A 17,113-nucleotide genomic window follows, 5' to 3' on the forward strand; every position below is an offset into this window, starting at 1 on the left:
TTTTAACGTTACTCCATTGAACTTCCCTGGCGCGGATTCTCCGCGAGACGCGGTGGGCCGTAAAGCCAGGGTTACGCAAGCAAATGCGCCCCGTTGACCTCTTTCCTCGGGGGAGAATTGACCTGCGAGTCTTTTGCTCTTGACAAGGAGCACGAGGGAACCCTGAAGTTGGCCGCGAACACCCGCCACCCGAGGCGTAACCGAGGACGGAATTTTGTCCATCCGCGACTATAACGTCAACACCGATAGAAAGAACGGGTGAAAATCTCAAATTTTCTTGCTAATTAATACTCTGTAAAAATTGTATATAATTGTTATAACAATTACTGTATTTTTAGTTTAGCAAAGAAAAATTTGTAGGATTGCCAATTGTTATACAGAATGTTAAATTGAGTATTACATTAAGTTGTAATTTATTTAATAAACGTTCAAATATAAAATTCAATTATATTCAGATAATGATAAATAAATCCTTTTCTGTAATAAATTAACAAATTACAGATTTATTATACTTGAAATGATTTAAATTTCTCGTTCCAATAATTCCGCAACACTTGCAGTCTTCATGAATCGTACGGAGATCAATTTTACTCGTTATATTTACAAATCAGAATATACGAAATTCCCCGTTAAACATTCCATTTCACTTCAGGGTCATGCGGCAAGCATTTCCAATTCGCACGTTCCCCATCGAACGTAACAGTCGAACGACTGTCCTTTATCTCGCGCATTGGTCTGTTTCCGCCATTCGCGTTCGCAATTTCAAACGCGCGATCGCGGGCGGCGATAGGTCTGCTGCGATCGGACGTGCGACGTCGCCGCGGCGCGAAACGTGGCCATTTTCGAACGCGGAAGATCGAAAATTGAGCGGCGATCGCACAGGGTGATCGAGACCGCGACGGTCGGTCGTCGAGGGGGAAGGGTCACCCGAATACCGGACGGAAGCGCGGTCTCGGGCCGCGGTATCGCGGGCGACGTATCCCCCACGATCCCCGTCGTGTCCCGTCGGCGGACGGTCGCGGCGTGGAACGACGACGCGGCACGGCTCGGCGCGGCGACGTCGTTCCGTTCGTGGCTGCGCGTAGTGGCACACGTGACCTGCGCGGCTATTCTTAGTCGCAGGAGGAGGTAGCGCGAGGCGACGAGCGTACGGTTCCTCGCCATTCGTCGTCCGGCGCGCGTCCGAGGTACTTGGACCATCGAAGGGAGTCGCTCTCTCGCTTTCTCCTTTACGTTACCCACACACATACACACGCGCGCGCACCCAACCACCTACATCACGATGTCTGACTCGCGGATCCCGTGGCATTCGCCAAGATTTCATCGCCGGCGGTGTGGCCGCGGCAATCTCCAAGACCGCCGTCGCGCCCATCGAGCGCGTCAAATTGTTGCTGCAGGTACAGCACATCCCAAGCAGATCTCCGAGGAAAAGCGTTACAAGGGTAAGTGCCGAAGTCCGGTCCTCTTTTTCCCCCCCCCCCCCTCCCCCCTTTCCCGGACTTTTCCTCGTCGGCGGTCTACTTGCTCTCCCTCGTTCTTTCTAGAATTTTAAAGTGTGCGCGAAGTTCGGCCGCCACATCACGCGCCCGCGATGTCGCGTCAAGGACGGACGCGACCGCGATTCGTTCGGAAATCGAGGGGAAAGAGCTCTCTCCCGATTAAGTATTACGTTAACGCGCTGTATCGCGGCGAGGCAAGGCAAAGTGACGCGCGAACGGAAGTTTCGAGCGTGCACGACGGTACCCGCGGAAACATGTGACAGTAGCCAAGTAGATCGAACGTGCCATTGTTACACGGTGTGCGCGAACACGGGCCGCTTCGGGACGCGGCTGAGGTGAAGAGAAAAGAGAAAGAAAAAGACATGGCGTTATGTAATGGTGCGTGCGCCGTGCACGACGTCCGCGACGTCGCGCGTGTCCTCGCGCACGCGAGCGACGCGGAACGCGAGAGAGAGAGAGAGAGCTCGGGGAGTGTTGCGCGCGCGCGCGCGCGCGCGCGCATACACGCGCCAGAGACGAATTTCGCATTGCGTTTATGTAATGAAGGTCGGGCCCGCGCGGTTTTGGCGGTCTTACATAACTCCGGGATCCGCGGCGCGAATCCTCTCGCACGCGACGGACGGCCCGGCTTCCTCCGCGACTCGACGAGAGGATCGATATCCGTCGGAACGACTTGCCGTCCGCCCCGAGCCAGATGGCAGCGCGTGGCTTCTCCACCGTTGAGAGAGAGAGAGAGAGAGAGAAAGAGAGGTAGAGAGCGTCGATCGATGACGATGCGACGGTCCAACATGGCCGCCCTTTCGTCCGGCCACGAGACCGAATTCCTCTCTACCTCCTACTTCCACGCGTCACCAATTCCCCCGCTGTTCTTTCCATTCAGTTCCCTCTCGCTCTGATTCATCCGCGCGCGAAGACGAAGACGATGCGAGCGAGCTGACGATTTCCCCGCTCTCGACGCGACGCTCTGAAAAAATGTCATTGCCCGTATACACTTGGGAATTCAATGGGTACATGCGCTCGTTCCTTCAGTCTCGTGCTCGATTGTCGAGTCACGTTGCTCGCGACACGATGCGATAATGAGCGATATCTCGCAAATATCTTATCGCTTTTACCGTAATCAACTTCAGCAATTGTACGTAATATACTTGCCTCGTCACATTAGATTAGGGCAAAGTTTGTCAGAGGACTCAATGCGTTAGACGATAGTATAATCAGGAAGATACTCTGCCATTTAAAATATTATCACTGTCATTCGATTGTCTATGCATTCTAGAACGTTCCAAACTTTGTACCGTTGCACCTCTGTTGATTCTCGCATTATGGTCCGTGGATTATTTCAGCTCTGTTAACATTAAAACTCTGTAATTTCATAAACATCTTTCACTTTGGGTTAAAATATAAATAATTTAGCTCTGTAGTTAGACGTTATGTACGTTCGTATGTTCGTATATTATTTCTTGTTAACAGAAAATTAATTGAATGTAAGTCACATAATGTAATCACATAAGATTTTTAATGTCAATTTTATGTATAATTATTTTTATTTTGCCTAACTAAATTGCGTATACTTCCACTTTATTCGTAACCTGAAATGTTAAATTAATGTACGAAAAATATTGTCAAAATTGTAATTGCATTGTACAAATTCTTCCAGGTATGGTCGATTGTTTCGTGTATCCCACGTGAGCAAGGATTTCCTCAGTTACTGGCGCGGTAACTTCGCCACGTTATCAGATACTTCCCAACGCAAGCCTTGAACTTTGCCTTCAAGGACAAGTACAAGCAGGTTTTCCTTGTGGTGTTGACAAGAATACTCAGTTTACACGTTATTTCCTGGAAATCTCGCATCTGGTGGTGCTGCGGAGCCACGTCCCTGTGCTTTGTCTACCCACTTGACTTTGCCAGAACTAGGTAAATTGCTTGGAGATTACACATTGTCCATGTGTTAATAATAGAAATAAATTTTACTCCTACGATAATGGTAGAAATTATATCTATGCATTTATGACAATAATTGCATTTAATTAACAAACCATAGTAATTATAATTACATTCAATTTATTCTCATTGTATACCTTTTCATATGTATTTTTATCTAAATTGTGATTGATTAAATTGTGATTGTATAGTGAAAAACATAGATATATTTGTAAGAGTGTATATAAATATACAATAAAAAAATTTTCATTGTCACATTAATTTTTCAAAGATTTAAGTATATTAATAAACAAATATATTAAATAAAATAAATAAAAATATTTATAATTTTAAAAAATTAAATAATATATATAATTAAAGTATAAAATTATTAAAAACAAATAATAATACTATTAAAAATTAAAAATCATCTTTTTCCGATAGGTTGGCTGCCGATGTAGGCAAAGGAGGTACAGAACGTGAGTTCACAGGCTTAGGTAATTGTTGGTGAAAATCTTCAAAGTGACGGTATCGTCGGTCTCTATCGCGGATTCGGTGTATCGGTGCAGGGTATCATCATTTACCGTGCGTCTTACTTCGGTTTCTATGACACTGCCCGTGGTATGCTGCCCAGACCCCAAAAAGACTCCATTCCTCATTTCATGGGTATTGCCCAGGTGAGAGAATGATATACATATTCTATTGTCCAACTTTATGCAAAATTTCATTAAATTGTACATTTCACTTATTCGTTTGAATCTGTTGCAGGCCGTAACCACTGTGGCGGGTATTATATCCTATCCCTTCGATACAGTACGTAGGCGCATGATGATGCAGTCCGGCCGTGCCAAGAGTGAAATCCTGTACAAAAAACTCTTCACTGCTGGGCCACCATTTACAAGTCTGAAGGTGGCAGTGCCTTCTTCAAGGGCGCGTTCTCTAACGTTCTGCGTGGTACAGGTGGTGCGCTCGTACTAGTGTTGTATGATGAAATTAAGAACCTTCTTTAAAGCGCTAAAACGATCCTCGTCTCATTACTTTCACGATCACTGATATCGTCATTAATTATCTACATCATCTTGCGATTTGATAGCAATTCCCATAGACCGACGGATAGAAGAGACTTTCTGTCGGCAATTATTAACAAATAATTCAGGCTGAGGATGTTTGACGTAGCAGCTCGCAAAGTGCACGAAACTCGGCAAAAATTGTAACAGAAAAAAGAATAAGCATAGAAGAGAATTTGCTTAACTTATTGCCGGATTCAGTATTTTTCCCGCAGCGGTTGACATTACGTATTTTCGTATTCCATTGTTGTAAAAACATTGAGAGGCAAGCACAATCGCGAAAATATCGCGGAACACCTGTTACCTGGATAACGTTCCACACATGCCACGCTGAATAAGTAGACCGGTCGGAATATATCAGAGTACTTGAAAGTAACAATTGCCTAGAGAATCAAGTCAGCGCACGCGAAATCATCGCGAGAGAGGAGGACGCGCGACGAAATTTCCATCACGGCGATGGCGGGCGCGTAGCCTGGGCCGCCCCTCGCCCTTATTCTCGGCCCGTTGTAGATAATTCATAATTCGTAATTAATAAATCATTTTAATGGTAATCAGCCAGTCCGTTGATTTTTGATGGACGATATAATTAATTTCGCACTCCAGACGACCAGTAAGAGATGATGAAAAGCGTTACTCAGAATGTATGCATCTAATCTGTTCATGTTAGGATGCATGCAGGGAAAGCAGCAAATCAATAAAAACGATATAAAATTTTATATATTCGAAAATTTTTTTCTTCCCTGAAACATTAAAAAGAACTATCAAAGTAAACACTTTTGTAAATCGTCTCTGGTGTAATAAATTTATCAAATTGTATTTCAGAAATTTAATTATAAATTTAATAAAGTGATAGAGACTTAATAATTCAAGATTAAATATTTTCATATTTAATATAATTTATAAAAATTTAATATACAATAGTCGGGTATACATTTCTGAATTAATATTTATAATCGCATATAAGTTTGTCTAAAAATAAAAAAAGAGATTTTATGTAAATTTAATATATTTTTCTTTATAGCAACACGTTATAAATAAGACACATTAAACACATCCATTTATTACATTGTTCCAAAACGTTCATTATTTGATCAAGAGAAGGGTACATTTTTGTGACCATTTACTATCAAAGTATTTAAGTCAAATAAAATAGCATTTTATATTATTATTAAAGTGTTTGAAAAAATACAAAAAAAAAACAACTTGAAAGAAATTAATATTTTTACAAGTTTCTGGAATGTTATATTTAATCGAATGTACCCTTGACATAATATATCAATATCTATATATTAAGTTATATGTATACAAATTGATTATACTAATCTTACCGATACTTTCCTACACAGATATAACAGAGGTAAATTATTCTTACATTTTTGTACAAAAATTTGACGGCTGATATTCTTAAACAGGAATGAATAGAAAAAGAATATGGAACATGATATTTGACTGCTTTATATACAGGTTTCAAGCGGGGGGAGATGTGGCGTTTATATATATATTATATGTAATTTTATCATACAGTCGTTCGATTAGAATCACCTGCTATTATGTCTAGAACTCGACTGATGCCAGGCATATTCAGTACAGTTCCCAATACAGGTACTCTTCGTAGGAAGTTTATCGCTACTGGTAGAAAACCACTGAAACAAAGATGTATGGTAAGCTATCTGTCAAAAGATACAGGATTCCTCCAACAGTGGATGTCTTATTCTGTAGCCTCTTTATTAATTTTATCTTATTTGTGGCACATTTTTTATCTTAAATAAGTTGATAAAATAAATTTTATAAAAAACCAGGATAAAAGAATTTACAGTAAAATATATTATTAATATACACAGTATAAATAAAGAATTACCAAGACCATTGATTTATTATTAATTCAAGGCCAAAAGACATCTTGAGTACAAACTTTTATGGATTCACAATCATTATGATCCTTAACTTTATAACTTTAAAAATTAAGAATGGTGCAATATTATATTTTATAATTATTTCGTAATATAATATTATGAATGTATAAAATACTTGAAAATTTATTTTTAATAAGACAATGTAAGATTTAATAATTTATTTTAAAATTGTATATAGCTTTCAATAATAAAAAATTATCATTTTTTTGAAACTTTAGAAGTTTTGGTTTGGTCAAAATTAAGAAAAATACATTTGTTTTTTATTTTACCCAAAAGTCAAATAGGTTTTGGTTGGCTATTAGTTACCTGTCATTTCACAGATATTATACATATATGATGAAAAAATATGCAGTGATAATGTAACAATTTGACAATATTATTGTCAAAAGATACAGAAAGGGGACCTAAGATATTCGAGACTCGACAATAAACTTGTTTCATATATAAAAATAATACACTTATAATTGCTTTCTGCATTTCAACGTTTTCTTTAACAACTCACATATGATACAATCTTGTAAGCACATATGATAACAACACATGAAAATAGAATAATTATAGTTATTCTTTTATAAAAGAATGGGAGAATCCATGAAAGAATTTACTGACTATTCTGGTACTTTTGTATGTAAAAATTATGATCAAGAATTAGCAAGGCCTGGGTGCACCATGTATATGGTTTTCAAAGCATCTACTGGGAAGAATTAAAGTACCTGTGTAGTACTTACCTGAAGAGTAATACAAAGCCATAGGTTTCTAAGATCATTCCTACAATGGGCCAACCCATAAGTACTACAAAGGACACCTCCTAGAAATGAGATACTAGCTTTCATCTTGTGCCTTTGAAAGAAGAAATTTAACGTTCTCCATGGCCCGATGACACATGCGAGCCCCGATATAAATAAAAGCTGCAACAAATAATTCGAAAGATCAATCAAGTGTCAGGATTTAACCGATCCAAATAAACAGCAGGAATGTAAGCTCACATTTCCAATGGCGAGTAAACCTTTATCGAAAAGTAACAGTACGCCGAGGAATAGAAAGGAGATCCCAAATCCCGCCAGTCCTACTCCGATTTCTAGAAAACACATGACTCATAGTAAAATCAGCACAATCAATATTTCGGATATCCGCCGGTCCAACATAAAAAGGATCCGCTGATATTAAAACGAGGGCTACTCGTACTTACTCTGCGTGTCTGTGATTTCGAACATTATTTACAAATTGTCTGTCGTTAGAGCTCGATAACACCTGGCGATTCGATGTTTGAACGCGTGAAACGGAAATCCTAAACCTCTATATCCACGTCATTGGTTATGATACAGCACGAGCCCACTGGGCATTTACGCCATTTACGGAGCTTCGGTCAGCTCTTCCGCGAATGCTCTTTATGCGCGACTAAATTCATCAGGTAGATGTTTCAATTCATATTCGATTCGTCTGTCGTCTTTGGAATCGTACAAAATTGCTTTGTTAAAAATCAGTGGGATGACAGAAACCGCAATTGGCATTTAGTTTTAAGATAGTATAGTAGGTGTTAATATATAAATAAATTGAACATCCCGATTTCTTAATCCCGATCACCTTGTTAGTATAACAAACTATGATAAATTATACACATGCGCTGGTGTTTCATATGCATGCATTTGTCTTTTCATCAGTCTTTATCTGTTCAATCAATATTAAAGGTGGACGATTGAAACCTTTTTCATCTTTGAATTTGGAATGTTTCAAGACCGTAAAAACGCACAAATCATCGCTTGCGAATCTACCTCATTCTATACTTCCTGCTTGATTATAATTGTTAAATTTATATGCAAAATGTCTAATAATGAAATTTAATTAGTCGTGTCGCAGCAGAGAAGTATTTTAATACGTACTTTGAGACTTAGATCAAACTGATTTCTATATAAAAAAATTATATAAATTAATTATTATATTATATATGTACTTTTAAATAATAAAATTAGAAAATGAATAACTAATTATAAATTAACTAAAATGGTTAATTTAATTTTCAACTTTAATTAATTATTTTTAAACTTTAATATTAATTTTTTCTAATAAGTTAAAAATTAATTTATCTATATAAATATAAGCAGAGAGAAACCTCTCTGATATTAGTCATGTACTTATAATTTTAACCAATTTTATGCTACTTTGGGAATGTTTTGTTCGAATAATATACTTATTTTTACATATTTAGCTTTCGTAAAAAACGAAAAATTGCATCTTTACTTCATAAACTAAACAAAAATTTGTTATGTAAATTTACTCAGTTTCAAAGCAACCTGCAACCTTATTTTTAAATAAAAATTATTATTTAAGATTTTTATACTTATATAAGAAGAAAAAAAAAGAGCGAAGGGAATTAGTGAAGAGAGACCTCTTCCAAAGTCCGCTAGTAGAAAAACGTTCCACGATGTTGGCATCATTGACAGCAAGTCGAGCTTATTTTAGAACGCGAGAACGCAGCGCAGTGTACCACCGAATCGCAAGCATCGCGTAGTAAACTTGGATCTGACGGTTCCTCGTGGGCAGTTGTTGCGCCCAGGAAGCCCGATCGAGCGGAACGATTTACGGGACATTTATGTGAGAACGTAGCCGTACGAAGATGGTGTCGGTGATGCAGCCGTACATGGTGAGTTCAACGTCTGTTCGGTTTGATACGCGACCTCCGGTAAATGGGGATGCCTTTGACGCATCGGCGGAGCTCGCTGAGTTCTCCGCCGTTATTGCTCGTAAAGTGAAATTATGTCACGGTCCTCTCTTGCGATCTTACAGGACATCGAGAGCTCCAGGAGCTACATCGACGAGCTATACTCCCCAGACGCGCAGAAATGTCTGGAGGCGATTATGTGAGTTCAAATAAAAAAAATTATCCTTAACCTTAAGAATATAATAAAGATAATATATACATATATATATATTCCGTTACATACGGTGTCTAATATTAATAAAATTTTCGATTATTTCTTTTTCTCTATTTGTTCATTTATTTCCATGATTGATAATATAAACCTGTATTAACTATGTTTCATGGATTTGGTCTTCTCTCTCTCAGATGCTTGAAGAATTCAGTGATTGGCAGCAACAGGCAAAAGGGTTCAGTTATAGCTCAAGGTGTGGTACCCCGGCTCTTGCAACTGCTCGGAGACACATCTGGTACCATCGGCGATCGAATAAGATTAGAATCAGCCGTGACATTGGGCTCTCTAGCTAAGGGCACAGATCAGCATGTATTGGCGCTTATAGACCTAGGTGTAGTTCCATTGCTACTTCAAGTCTTGCTCTCCTCACCAACGCCTGAGATGGTTGTGGATGGCAAGATAAAGGTACTGGATTTGTTGCACGAGGCCTGCCTGCGATGTCTGCGCACGGTATTCCAGCACGCGGCGGCGCCGGTTCATTCTATTTATCAGGATCCCGCGTTAGTGCCACGGCTGTTGTCCCTGGCGAGTCGGTCGGTTACCTGTCAAGTCTGTGTTGCAACAATCTTGACTACGGCATGTAAGGTAAGAGAGGTCTGAAACTCTTACAAAATATAAAATGTTTGTGTCTGCAAGAAAAAACTAATCTGCAAATGTAATTGGTCAGACGACAGAGGAGCAGAACGCTCTATCCAAAGGCGGCGCGGTGGAAACATTGGCGATGCAACTGGACTCCCCTCTATCCGACGTTCAACTGCCGGCTCTGGCCTGTTTGGCAAACATGTGCTACCAAAATCACATGGTATCAGCTCTGGTCGCGTCGGCCAGCACGAGCAACACTGTCCACGGTAGACTGGTACCAGTCGCGCTAGGCCAACTAATGGGACGCGAGAAGAGCTCGTTAATACAGCTGGAAGCGGCGAGGTGCATCGCGTACATGCACAGAGCAGGCGCGTTGCCGTCCACTGATCCACGAGTGGTGTATCGCGCTCTACCCTGCCTGGTGCGTTTGTGTCATCGAGACAGACCGCCACGCGAGAGAGTCGCCGCGGCTGAGACGCTCGCGTACCTGACGGAAGTCGATACGGATTTACAGCGTTTAGCTTCCATTAGCAATCATTTAATACCGACACTGGCAGAGCTACTGAGACCACATCCGCAAGTGAGCAAAAGTTACATTAAATACGCTAATAATGGTAATCTACAGATTATGATTGAATTATCGAAAGAAAAATACTTTTGTGTTATCATAGATTATGGTGGTTAAATAAATAAAAATTATATTTTTTTGTACTCAGGTCCAGGATGCAACGCTAACGCAAGATATGCGCCAAGCTGCATTCAGAGCGTTCGCGTCTCTCGGCGCGAATGACGAAGATATCCGGAAACGTATTATCGAGACGGAAAGTCTTATGGAACAGGTTGTTTCTGGTTTACAGGATCCTGGTGGATCACGTGTTCGTTTAGCCGCGGTTAGATGTTTGCACTCCCTTTCGAGGAGCGTGCAACAACTTCGCACTACATTTCAGGATCATGCAGTGTGGAGGCCACTTATGCAGTTGTTACATGGAGCTGACAAGGGGTTGGAGGGTAAAATATGATAATACATTTACAATAAGCATTACAGAGATTACGCTACAATAAACACTGAGAAACGTGTATGTTGCATGCATATGTATTGCATGTAAGATACAAAAATACATATATATTTCCTCAAATTTCAAATTAACGTCTTAATCAAAAAGAAAAAAAAATGCAATATATCTCGAAAAGAGGGTTATGAATGTACAATGTAAGTTATTCTTTCTTTATTTTATATAAGACAAGAATAGACTGTAGCTTAATTAAGATACACGCATCAAGAAAAGTTCGCAATCTTTTGCGCTCCTATATTAGCTATATTTTAACATTTTGCAAGAGAGATATTTAGATATTAGTGCAAAAGTGATTTTGAAACTTAGCGACTGTTTTTTCATGCGTGTAGACAGAAGATAAACGAATACATCGCTATTCTTTTTTTTCTCTGCATTGTAAGATTTATTTTTCAAAAAACCAACAAAAAGAATAAAGAGATCAGTGCTTGTAATTAGCTGTTATTATTAATATTCAATCGCCGAGTGTATGAGTTACTATTAACATTGTCATTATTGTATCATAGGTAGAGGCGAAGGTGAAGGTGATTTATTAACTGTTGCCTCGAGTACTTTATGTAATTTACTGTTGGAGTTTAGTCCGAGCAAAGAGCCAATTCTCGAGTCCGGCGGAGTAGAGTTATTGTGTTCTCTCACTAAACGGCCTGAGTCGGCCCTCCGACTGAACGGCATTTGGGCCCTAATGAACGTGGCCTTTCAAGCAGAACAACGTGTAAAATCGCAAATACTCTCGTGCCTGGGCACAGATCAGATCTTTCGTCTCTTGGCCGATCCTGAATTAGGCGTCCTGATGAAAACGCTGGGCTTGTTGCGAAATTTGCTTTCCACTAAAGCTCACATAGATCGTATAATGGGCGAGCATGCCACGCACGTTATGCAAGCGGTCATTCTAGTACTGGAGGACCCGGAACACCCGGCGGACGTCAAGGAACAAGCACTTTGCATTTTAGCAAATGTAGCCGATGGTGACCGGGCGAGAGATCATATCATGGCTAATGACGACGTGCTTAAAAAACTCATGGATTACATGGTTCGTACAATGTACAGTTATCACAAGTAATTTTATTAATTGCATATTCCTATAGACAATTAATTTCATTAATAGATAGGATGATGAGAAAGAGAGATTAGATTCTGAAAGAATCACATTACTCATACTTATGTAGACAACTATTTTATCTACGATAGTAAAAAATAACTTTAAATTCCACAACATTTAAATGCGTGCTAAATCGATCAAGTATTCGCATTTTCCTTCAAGTCCTATCTATTAATAATTGTATCTCTTGATTGGCCATAGATTGTACGTTTTCACGTGTACATTTTATTCAGATGCACAGCAACGTGAAACTGCAAGTTGCTGCTATTTTTTGTGTATGCAACCTAGTCTGGAGGGAGGAACCCGGTGCCGCGCAGCGACAAGCGCGTCTGCGGGAATTAGGAATTCATCGTATCTTACAACAATTACGTCACACAAAAGACACTCAATTATTTGAGAAGTATGAAAGATGAACATTACGAGCTAAATTATTGTCGTATCGTAAGATACTCGCATAACGGGGGTCTCTCACGTGTTTATTTCCGTTTCAGAGTCAAGACTGCCCTATCGCAATTCTACGATCCTTGAACTTGGAACGTATCGCTGATGAAGATTAGGTTATGATTTTAAGTGTCTTTTTTATATTTGAAGTAAATTACGAGTTTAGCGTTAATACTGTGATCACCTCGGTTGACAATGTATAATCGAAAGTTATAAGACGAACAAACTGCTATTTCTGAGCCTATGCCTGTATAATCTGTCTCTGTAGTATTTATTTAACTTAATAGAGATGAAAGTATAATACGTGTAGTACACGCGATTCGTTTGCTTATGTCGAATATCGTTTGATATACATATTATTTACAACATTGATTTACAAGCAGAGGCTTCAGATAATGCATTGTCTTGTATGCAATAAAAAGAAATTAAGGGAATAAGTTAAATCATGAAAAGAAATTGAAATAAATAGAAAGCAAATATATACTTGTGCGGTATACTTCCATACCTTTAGATATATCCTTCAAAAATACAAAGAATTCCATAATAAATTTAATATCTATAATTTATCTTAAAGATCTTGTAATATGTATATATATATATATTTATATTTGAAAGAAAATATAACTAGTGCATAATGTTAAACATTACATTTTATATCTTTGGTATCTGTTTTTAGCTTGTATGAAAAATTATGTAGTTCAAAGAGTTTTGATTCTTATGAAGATTCCATTAAAAATAAATCTGGAATGTTAAATTTAAAAGTTTATAAACCGATAATCAAATGTATGAGGTGAAGATGCTGTGGATTATACGCTCACCACATCACTCGTTGATAACATAGCTTGATCAGTTTTCCTTATTGTTACAAATACCAAATGAATCATGGGCGATAAAATGCATTATGAATTAAGCAGAAGCATTACTGTCACCAGAAAGATTCTCCATTGGATTGTTAGCCAATGGATCCAATTCTGCGAATAAGTCCAACCACGAGTTACCTTTCTGCTTTCCAGTCTTATTTTTTTTCTGCAAAAACCGTGATATATCTGTCGCGTGATACACTATTATTATTATTATTATACGTAATTCACTAATACTTACTTTGTCGTCCACATTACTAGCGATACTCTTCTGTCCCATACCTAGCGCCGCGTCTCCTAAACTCTGTTTCAAAATATTCGGTGGTAAAAAAGTATCGTGTGATATGCCTTCCCAGTCATTGTTCGCGCCTTGTTGCTTATCGTTCAGAATCTCGTCAAAAAGCGCCGCGCTCTCAGAGACCAGTAAATTTAGCGATTGCTGTTGTTGACTCTCCGTCGACAGGGAAGCTAGATCGGCCAAATTAAAATCGGTGTTGCACTCTTCAAATATATCCATTACTGATTTCTGCTCTTCAGAGGTCTTATCCAATACAGTATGACTGATTTTTTCTGTTTTAATAACTGGTTGTTGAGTACTATTGGATGCATCTTTTTCCAAGATAAGATTTCCAAAAAACTCCTCGAGACTTTTATCATTTTCTGCATCGGTACTATGCATGATTCCGTTTTCCGAAGAATTTGTGCTCGTATTCAGTTGTATTAATGTGTCCTTTGGCTCATTATCTATGTCTAAGAGCTTCTCATCTTTCTTGTCTTTTTCCGATGTGCTCTTTGAATTTGTGGTAGCCTCTTGAGCTTCTTCAATGTCATCGTGATAGTCCAGATCAAAAAATTGTAATCTGTAAAAATTTAATATCATGACGAAAATGACAATACTGCTTATACTTTCTCATTTTGTAACTCACCTATCCTTATCTTCCAAATCGTCGTCACCTCCAGTCTCCTGTGCCAATTTACTAGAGGTTTCAGCCAATTCTCGCACAACTGTGAAGTCATAACGTTGATAGCCTTTGAAGCTGTTCGCTATTGTGGAATACGCTTGTGCAGATTTCTTTGCAAAATTCAGGAGTGTAGTTTGGTATAAAACTAAGGCGTGACTGAACATGTTACATCTTGCCGCCGCTAACAAATCAACCTTTTGAAGACAATCAAGGGCCAGATTGTCAAAAACTATTTTGCCTCTAAATTATAACAGATATGTACATAAAATATAAATTACTTATAATTTATTTAATTTATATATATAAATATTAAATTTATAAATAATTATAAATTTAAAAAATTTGTAAGAATAAAAATAACTACTATTTATACTTAAATAATTGTAATAATTTAAATTAAATTTGTGATTGTACTATGTATGTGAATTATGAAATGTAAAAGAACCTACTGCTTGACCCGTGCTTGAACTTTTTTATATTTTTCCAGTTGCTTGGACGTATCTGGATCTAAATCTTGAGAAATATTTTTCATCCATGACAAAGCGGCTCGGTACTCTGTACGAGCCTTTTCCATCGCTTGCACATTTTGCAACGTATCTTCGATAGCTCTTTGCCTAAATGTTTCCACCTCTTGGTACAATCGGCCTAGGGGCGCTCTCAGTGCAAGCCTTTGCTGACCAGAATAAGACAGGGATTTGCCAACTGCTGTCATCATTTTGCCGGCGCGAGTTTTGTCTTGCTTCCCAGCATCTTTCAAAAAACGTCCCATTCCATTTTCCTCCTGAGCTAAATCTAAACAAATGAAATTGTCCCATATTGCAATATCTCAACAGTTAAATTTATGTTAAAGAAGAAATACTGTAAATGGTGATAATCGATACTTGTTATTTCGTTATTAGAAATTGTGTTAAAACGCACTGCATAATCTTTCTTGGTATTTATCGATAACCCTTTGTAAGTAGGAACAGGAATCTTGGATACTGCGGAACAATTCTAGCTTTGCGTCCAGCTCTGCATCCGACGCAACTATACACTCATCCTCCTTCTTCCCTAATTTCTGAGACAAGGCCTGCTTTCTCACCCAGAATTGGTATTGCATCTTTATAATGGCAGAATCATCATGCATAGACTTTTGTACCCAGCAATCAAAGGTATTCCCTGATATGCCTGATGCACCTCTGTTACTGCATGCATGATAGAAAGAAGTTTTGTAAATTTCTTGTTAAACACAACAGTGATTAGTAGTAAGAGTTACATGCAAAAGACTTGAATAACAGTATTTCCACTATTAATAAAATAATGTGGAACAATAATTAAAATGACAGATGCTAGTTTTAGTGATATTAGATCATTAGTTGCTCGTCAAACTATAATATAAGTACATGTATTTCCTCTTCCCCATTAACAGGATAAAGAGAAGAAAATTAATGAACTCCATACACAATTTATCATAATGGAAGGGGGAGGGGAGGATGGCCTGTCCTTTAACCCAATAGGAAGATAGATCTAACTCATGAGAAAGTTGAATAATCAATTTTGCACAATATCCATATTAATATAAGTATATGCATTTCCCTTTTCCGACCAACAAAATAGAGAAAAAAAACTTGCAAACTCCACAGATAACTTATCAGTCATTCTGGAAGAGGGGAAAAAAGGAGATAAACTGTCACTATTTAATCCAATGGGAAAAACAAACCTAGAAACCTTACAAAAAGTTGGATGATCAGTTTTGTGTAATAGCTATTAATAACGCGAGAGGATGCAAACTACCATATTGATTCAGTATAGTTGGCTGTGAGATCTCGGGCTGTAAGAAACAACGATTGCCGTATTCCCCTCCCCATCGTTTCTCGTTTTCCGTCAGGGTCGACGTGGCCGACCGTTTGAGTCATGACGACGGGATTCGAGAGAGATCAGGAGAAGGAACTGGGGGAAAGAAGGAAACGGAGGAGATACTTACTAAGCATTCATAACGGAAGACCCGCTGTATGGCACATACGCAACGGTGGGTTATATACGTTAATGTTTACAAGCGTGGAGCGTAGAGTCGCTCGCGCAAAACCGCCAGCGTAACGCGTGCGTGAGTTCGTACACTGTTATCACATAATGCACAGCAATGCACAGGCGTATCATTCCTCGCGCGATCGCATTCGCGGTGCCGCGCTTGACAATTGGAATCGAACGAAAATCGGAGCGTTCTTCTACATGACACTTGTGACAGCTCAGACGGTAAGGGCCACACGGACTACACGCAACTACACGGAGTGACGGAGTACGGACGGAGGCTAGTGTTGGCTAGTGTCTCTTGTCAAGTCTTGCCGTTTGCCGTGTGTCTATCAACTTGACCAATGAACGACGAAACGCTCGCTTATTGGCTGGACGTAACGTCGCGATAAGAAAGATAATAAAAATTAATGGGTCGTTATTATCGCACACGAAGCGACCGACAGATTTATGGCGGATAATTTACCTCTACATATGATGATCTCAATTGAATGATGTACAATACATCATGAAATATAAAACAAAGTTTTGTTGTTTCGAAATATCTATATTATAACTTTAATCTTATTCTAAATAAAATATTTTATTTTTAATTATCGTATCGTGATACATAATCTTAAATTTTATGTTTTAATATAACCAGAGAGGAACCTGAGAGCGATCATCGCGTCGTTTTAGGTGTTTTTATCCATCAGCGCCTCTATGTGCACAAAATGTGCACATTGAACTATGTAGTCAAATGTCCATGAATCCCGTAGGTAATGTG

The 17,113-nt window shown here is 38.8% G+C and overlaps 3 protein-coding genes and 1 pseudogene across 5 annotated transcripts; 2 read left to right on the top strand and 2 right to left on the bottom strand.

The window, feature by feature from the left end:
* The first annotated feature begins 1,116 nt into the window (after positions 1 to 1,116).
* Positions 1,117 to 5,199, top strand: LOC118648459 (annotated as a pseudogene).
* A 769-nt stretch (positions 5,200 to 5,968) lies between these two features.
* On the bottom strand, positions 5,969 to 7,694 carry LOC118648461 (vesicle transport protein GOT1B-like). The gene is given in 5 exon segments (XM_036294776.1): positions 5,969 to 6,126; positions 7,125 to 7,192; positions 7,194 to 7,304; positions 7,383 to 7,474; positions 7,586 to 7,694. Coding segments are annotated over 5 exon segments (423 nt in total). The 5' UTR covers positions 7,611 to 7,694; the 3' UTR covers positions 5,969 to 5,999.
* Positions 7,695 to 8,844: 1,150 nt separating this feature from the next.
* Positions 8,845 to 12,996, top strand: LOC105839319 (armadillo repeat-containing protein 8). Its single transcript, XM_012685538.3, has 8 exons — positions 8,845 to 9,037; positions 9,181 to 9,254; positions 9,461 to 9,911; positions 9,994 to 10,488; positions 10,625 to 10,916; positions 11,485 to 12,008; positions 12,311 to 12,477; positions 12,569 to 12,996. Exons 1-8 carry the CDS (start codon positions 9,011 to 9,013, stop codon positions 12,603 to 12,605), a joined length of 2,067 nt encoding a protein of 688 aa, XP_012540992.1. The 5' UTR covers positions 8,845 to 9,010; the 3' UTR covers positions 12,606 to 12,996.
* Positions 12,997 to 12,999: 3 nt separating this feature from the next.
* On the bottom strand, positions 13,000 to 16,849 carry LOC118648460 (islet cell autoantigen 1-like protein). 3 transcript variants are annotated; one of them, XR_004965304.1, is made up of 7 exons: positions 16,304 to 16,849; positions 15,259 to 15,524; positions 14,790 to 15,132; positions 14,305 to 14,580; positions 13,620 to 14,238; positions 13,337 to 13,544; positions 13,000 to 13,259 (listed from the first exon to the last, which is right to left on the bottom strand). XR_004965304.1 is itself a non-coding variant. In XM_036294774.1 (6 exons), exons 1-6 carry the CDS (start codon positions 16,312 to 16,314, stop codon positions 13,425 to 13,427), a joined length of 1,635 nt encoding a protein of 544 aa, XP_036150667.1. In that variant the 5' UTR covers positions 16,315 to 16,849; the 3' UTR covers positions 13,000 to 13,424. The 3 variants fall into 3 exon arrangements, 2 of the variants coding, with proteins under 2 accessions (XP_036150667.1, XP_036150668.1); XM_036294774.1 differs by having other exon boundaries at positions 13,000 to 13,544; XM_036294775.1 differs by lacking the exon at positions 13,000 to 13,259 and having other exon boundaries at positions 13,452 to 13,544; positions 13,616 to 14,238.
* Positions 16,850 to 17,113: the final 264 nt, after the last annotated feature.

The sequence above is a fragment of the Monomorium pharaonis genome, unplaced genomic scaffold (assembly GCF_013373865.1).
Source record: "Monomorium pharaonis isolate MP-MQ-018 unplaced genomic scaffold, ASM1337386v2 scaffold_449, whole genome shotgun sequence".
Taxonomy (NCBI): Eukaryota; Metazoa; Arthropoda; class Insecta; order Hymenoptera; family Formicidae; genus Monomorium; species Monomorium pharaonis.

Bases quoted from the DNA above. Each gene is read 5' to 3' on its own strand.
- LOC105839319 (XM_012685538.3), top strand. From the start codon at position 9,011: ATGGTGTCGGTGATGCAGCCGTACATG. The intron at 9,912-9,993 runs GTAAGAGAGGTC...GTAATTGGTCAG, and splicing joins TCTTGACTACGGCATGTAAG to ACGACAGAGGAGCAGAACGC. The intron at 12,009-12,310 runs GTTCGTACAATG...CATTTTATTCAG, and splicing joins AAAAACTCATGGATTACATG to ATGCACAGCAACGTGAAACT.
- LOC118648460 (XM_036294774.1), bottom strand. The intron at 15,133-15,258 runs GTGCGTTTTAAC...TCATTTGTTTAG, and splicing joins ATACCAAGAAAGATTATGCA to ATTTAGCTCAGGAGGAAAAT. The intron at 14,581-14,789 runs GTAGGTTCTTTT...GTTATAATTTAG, and splicing joins GTTCAAGCACGGGTCAAGCA to AGGCAAAATAGTTTTTGACA.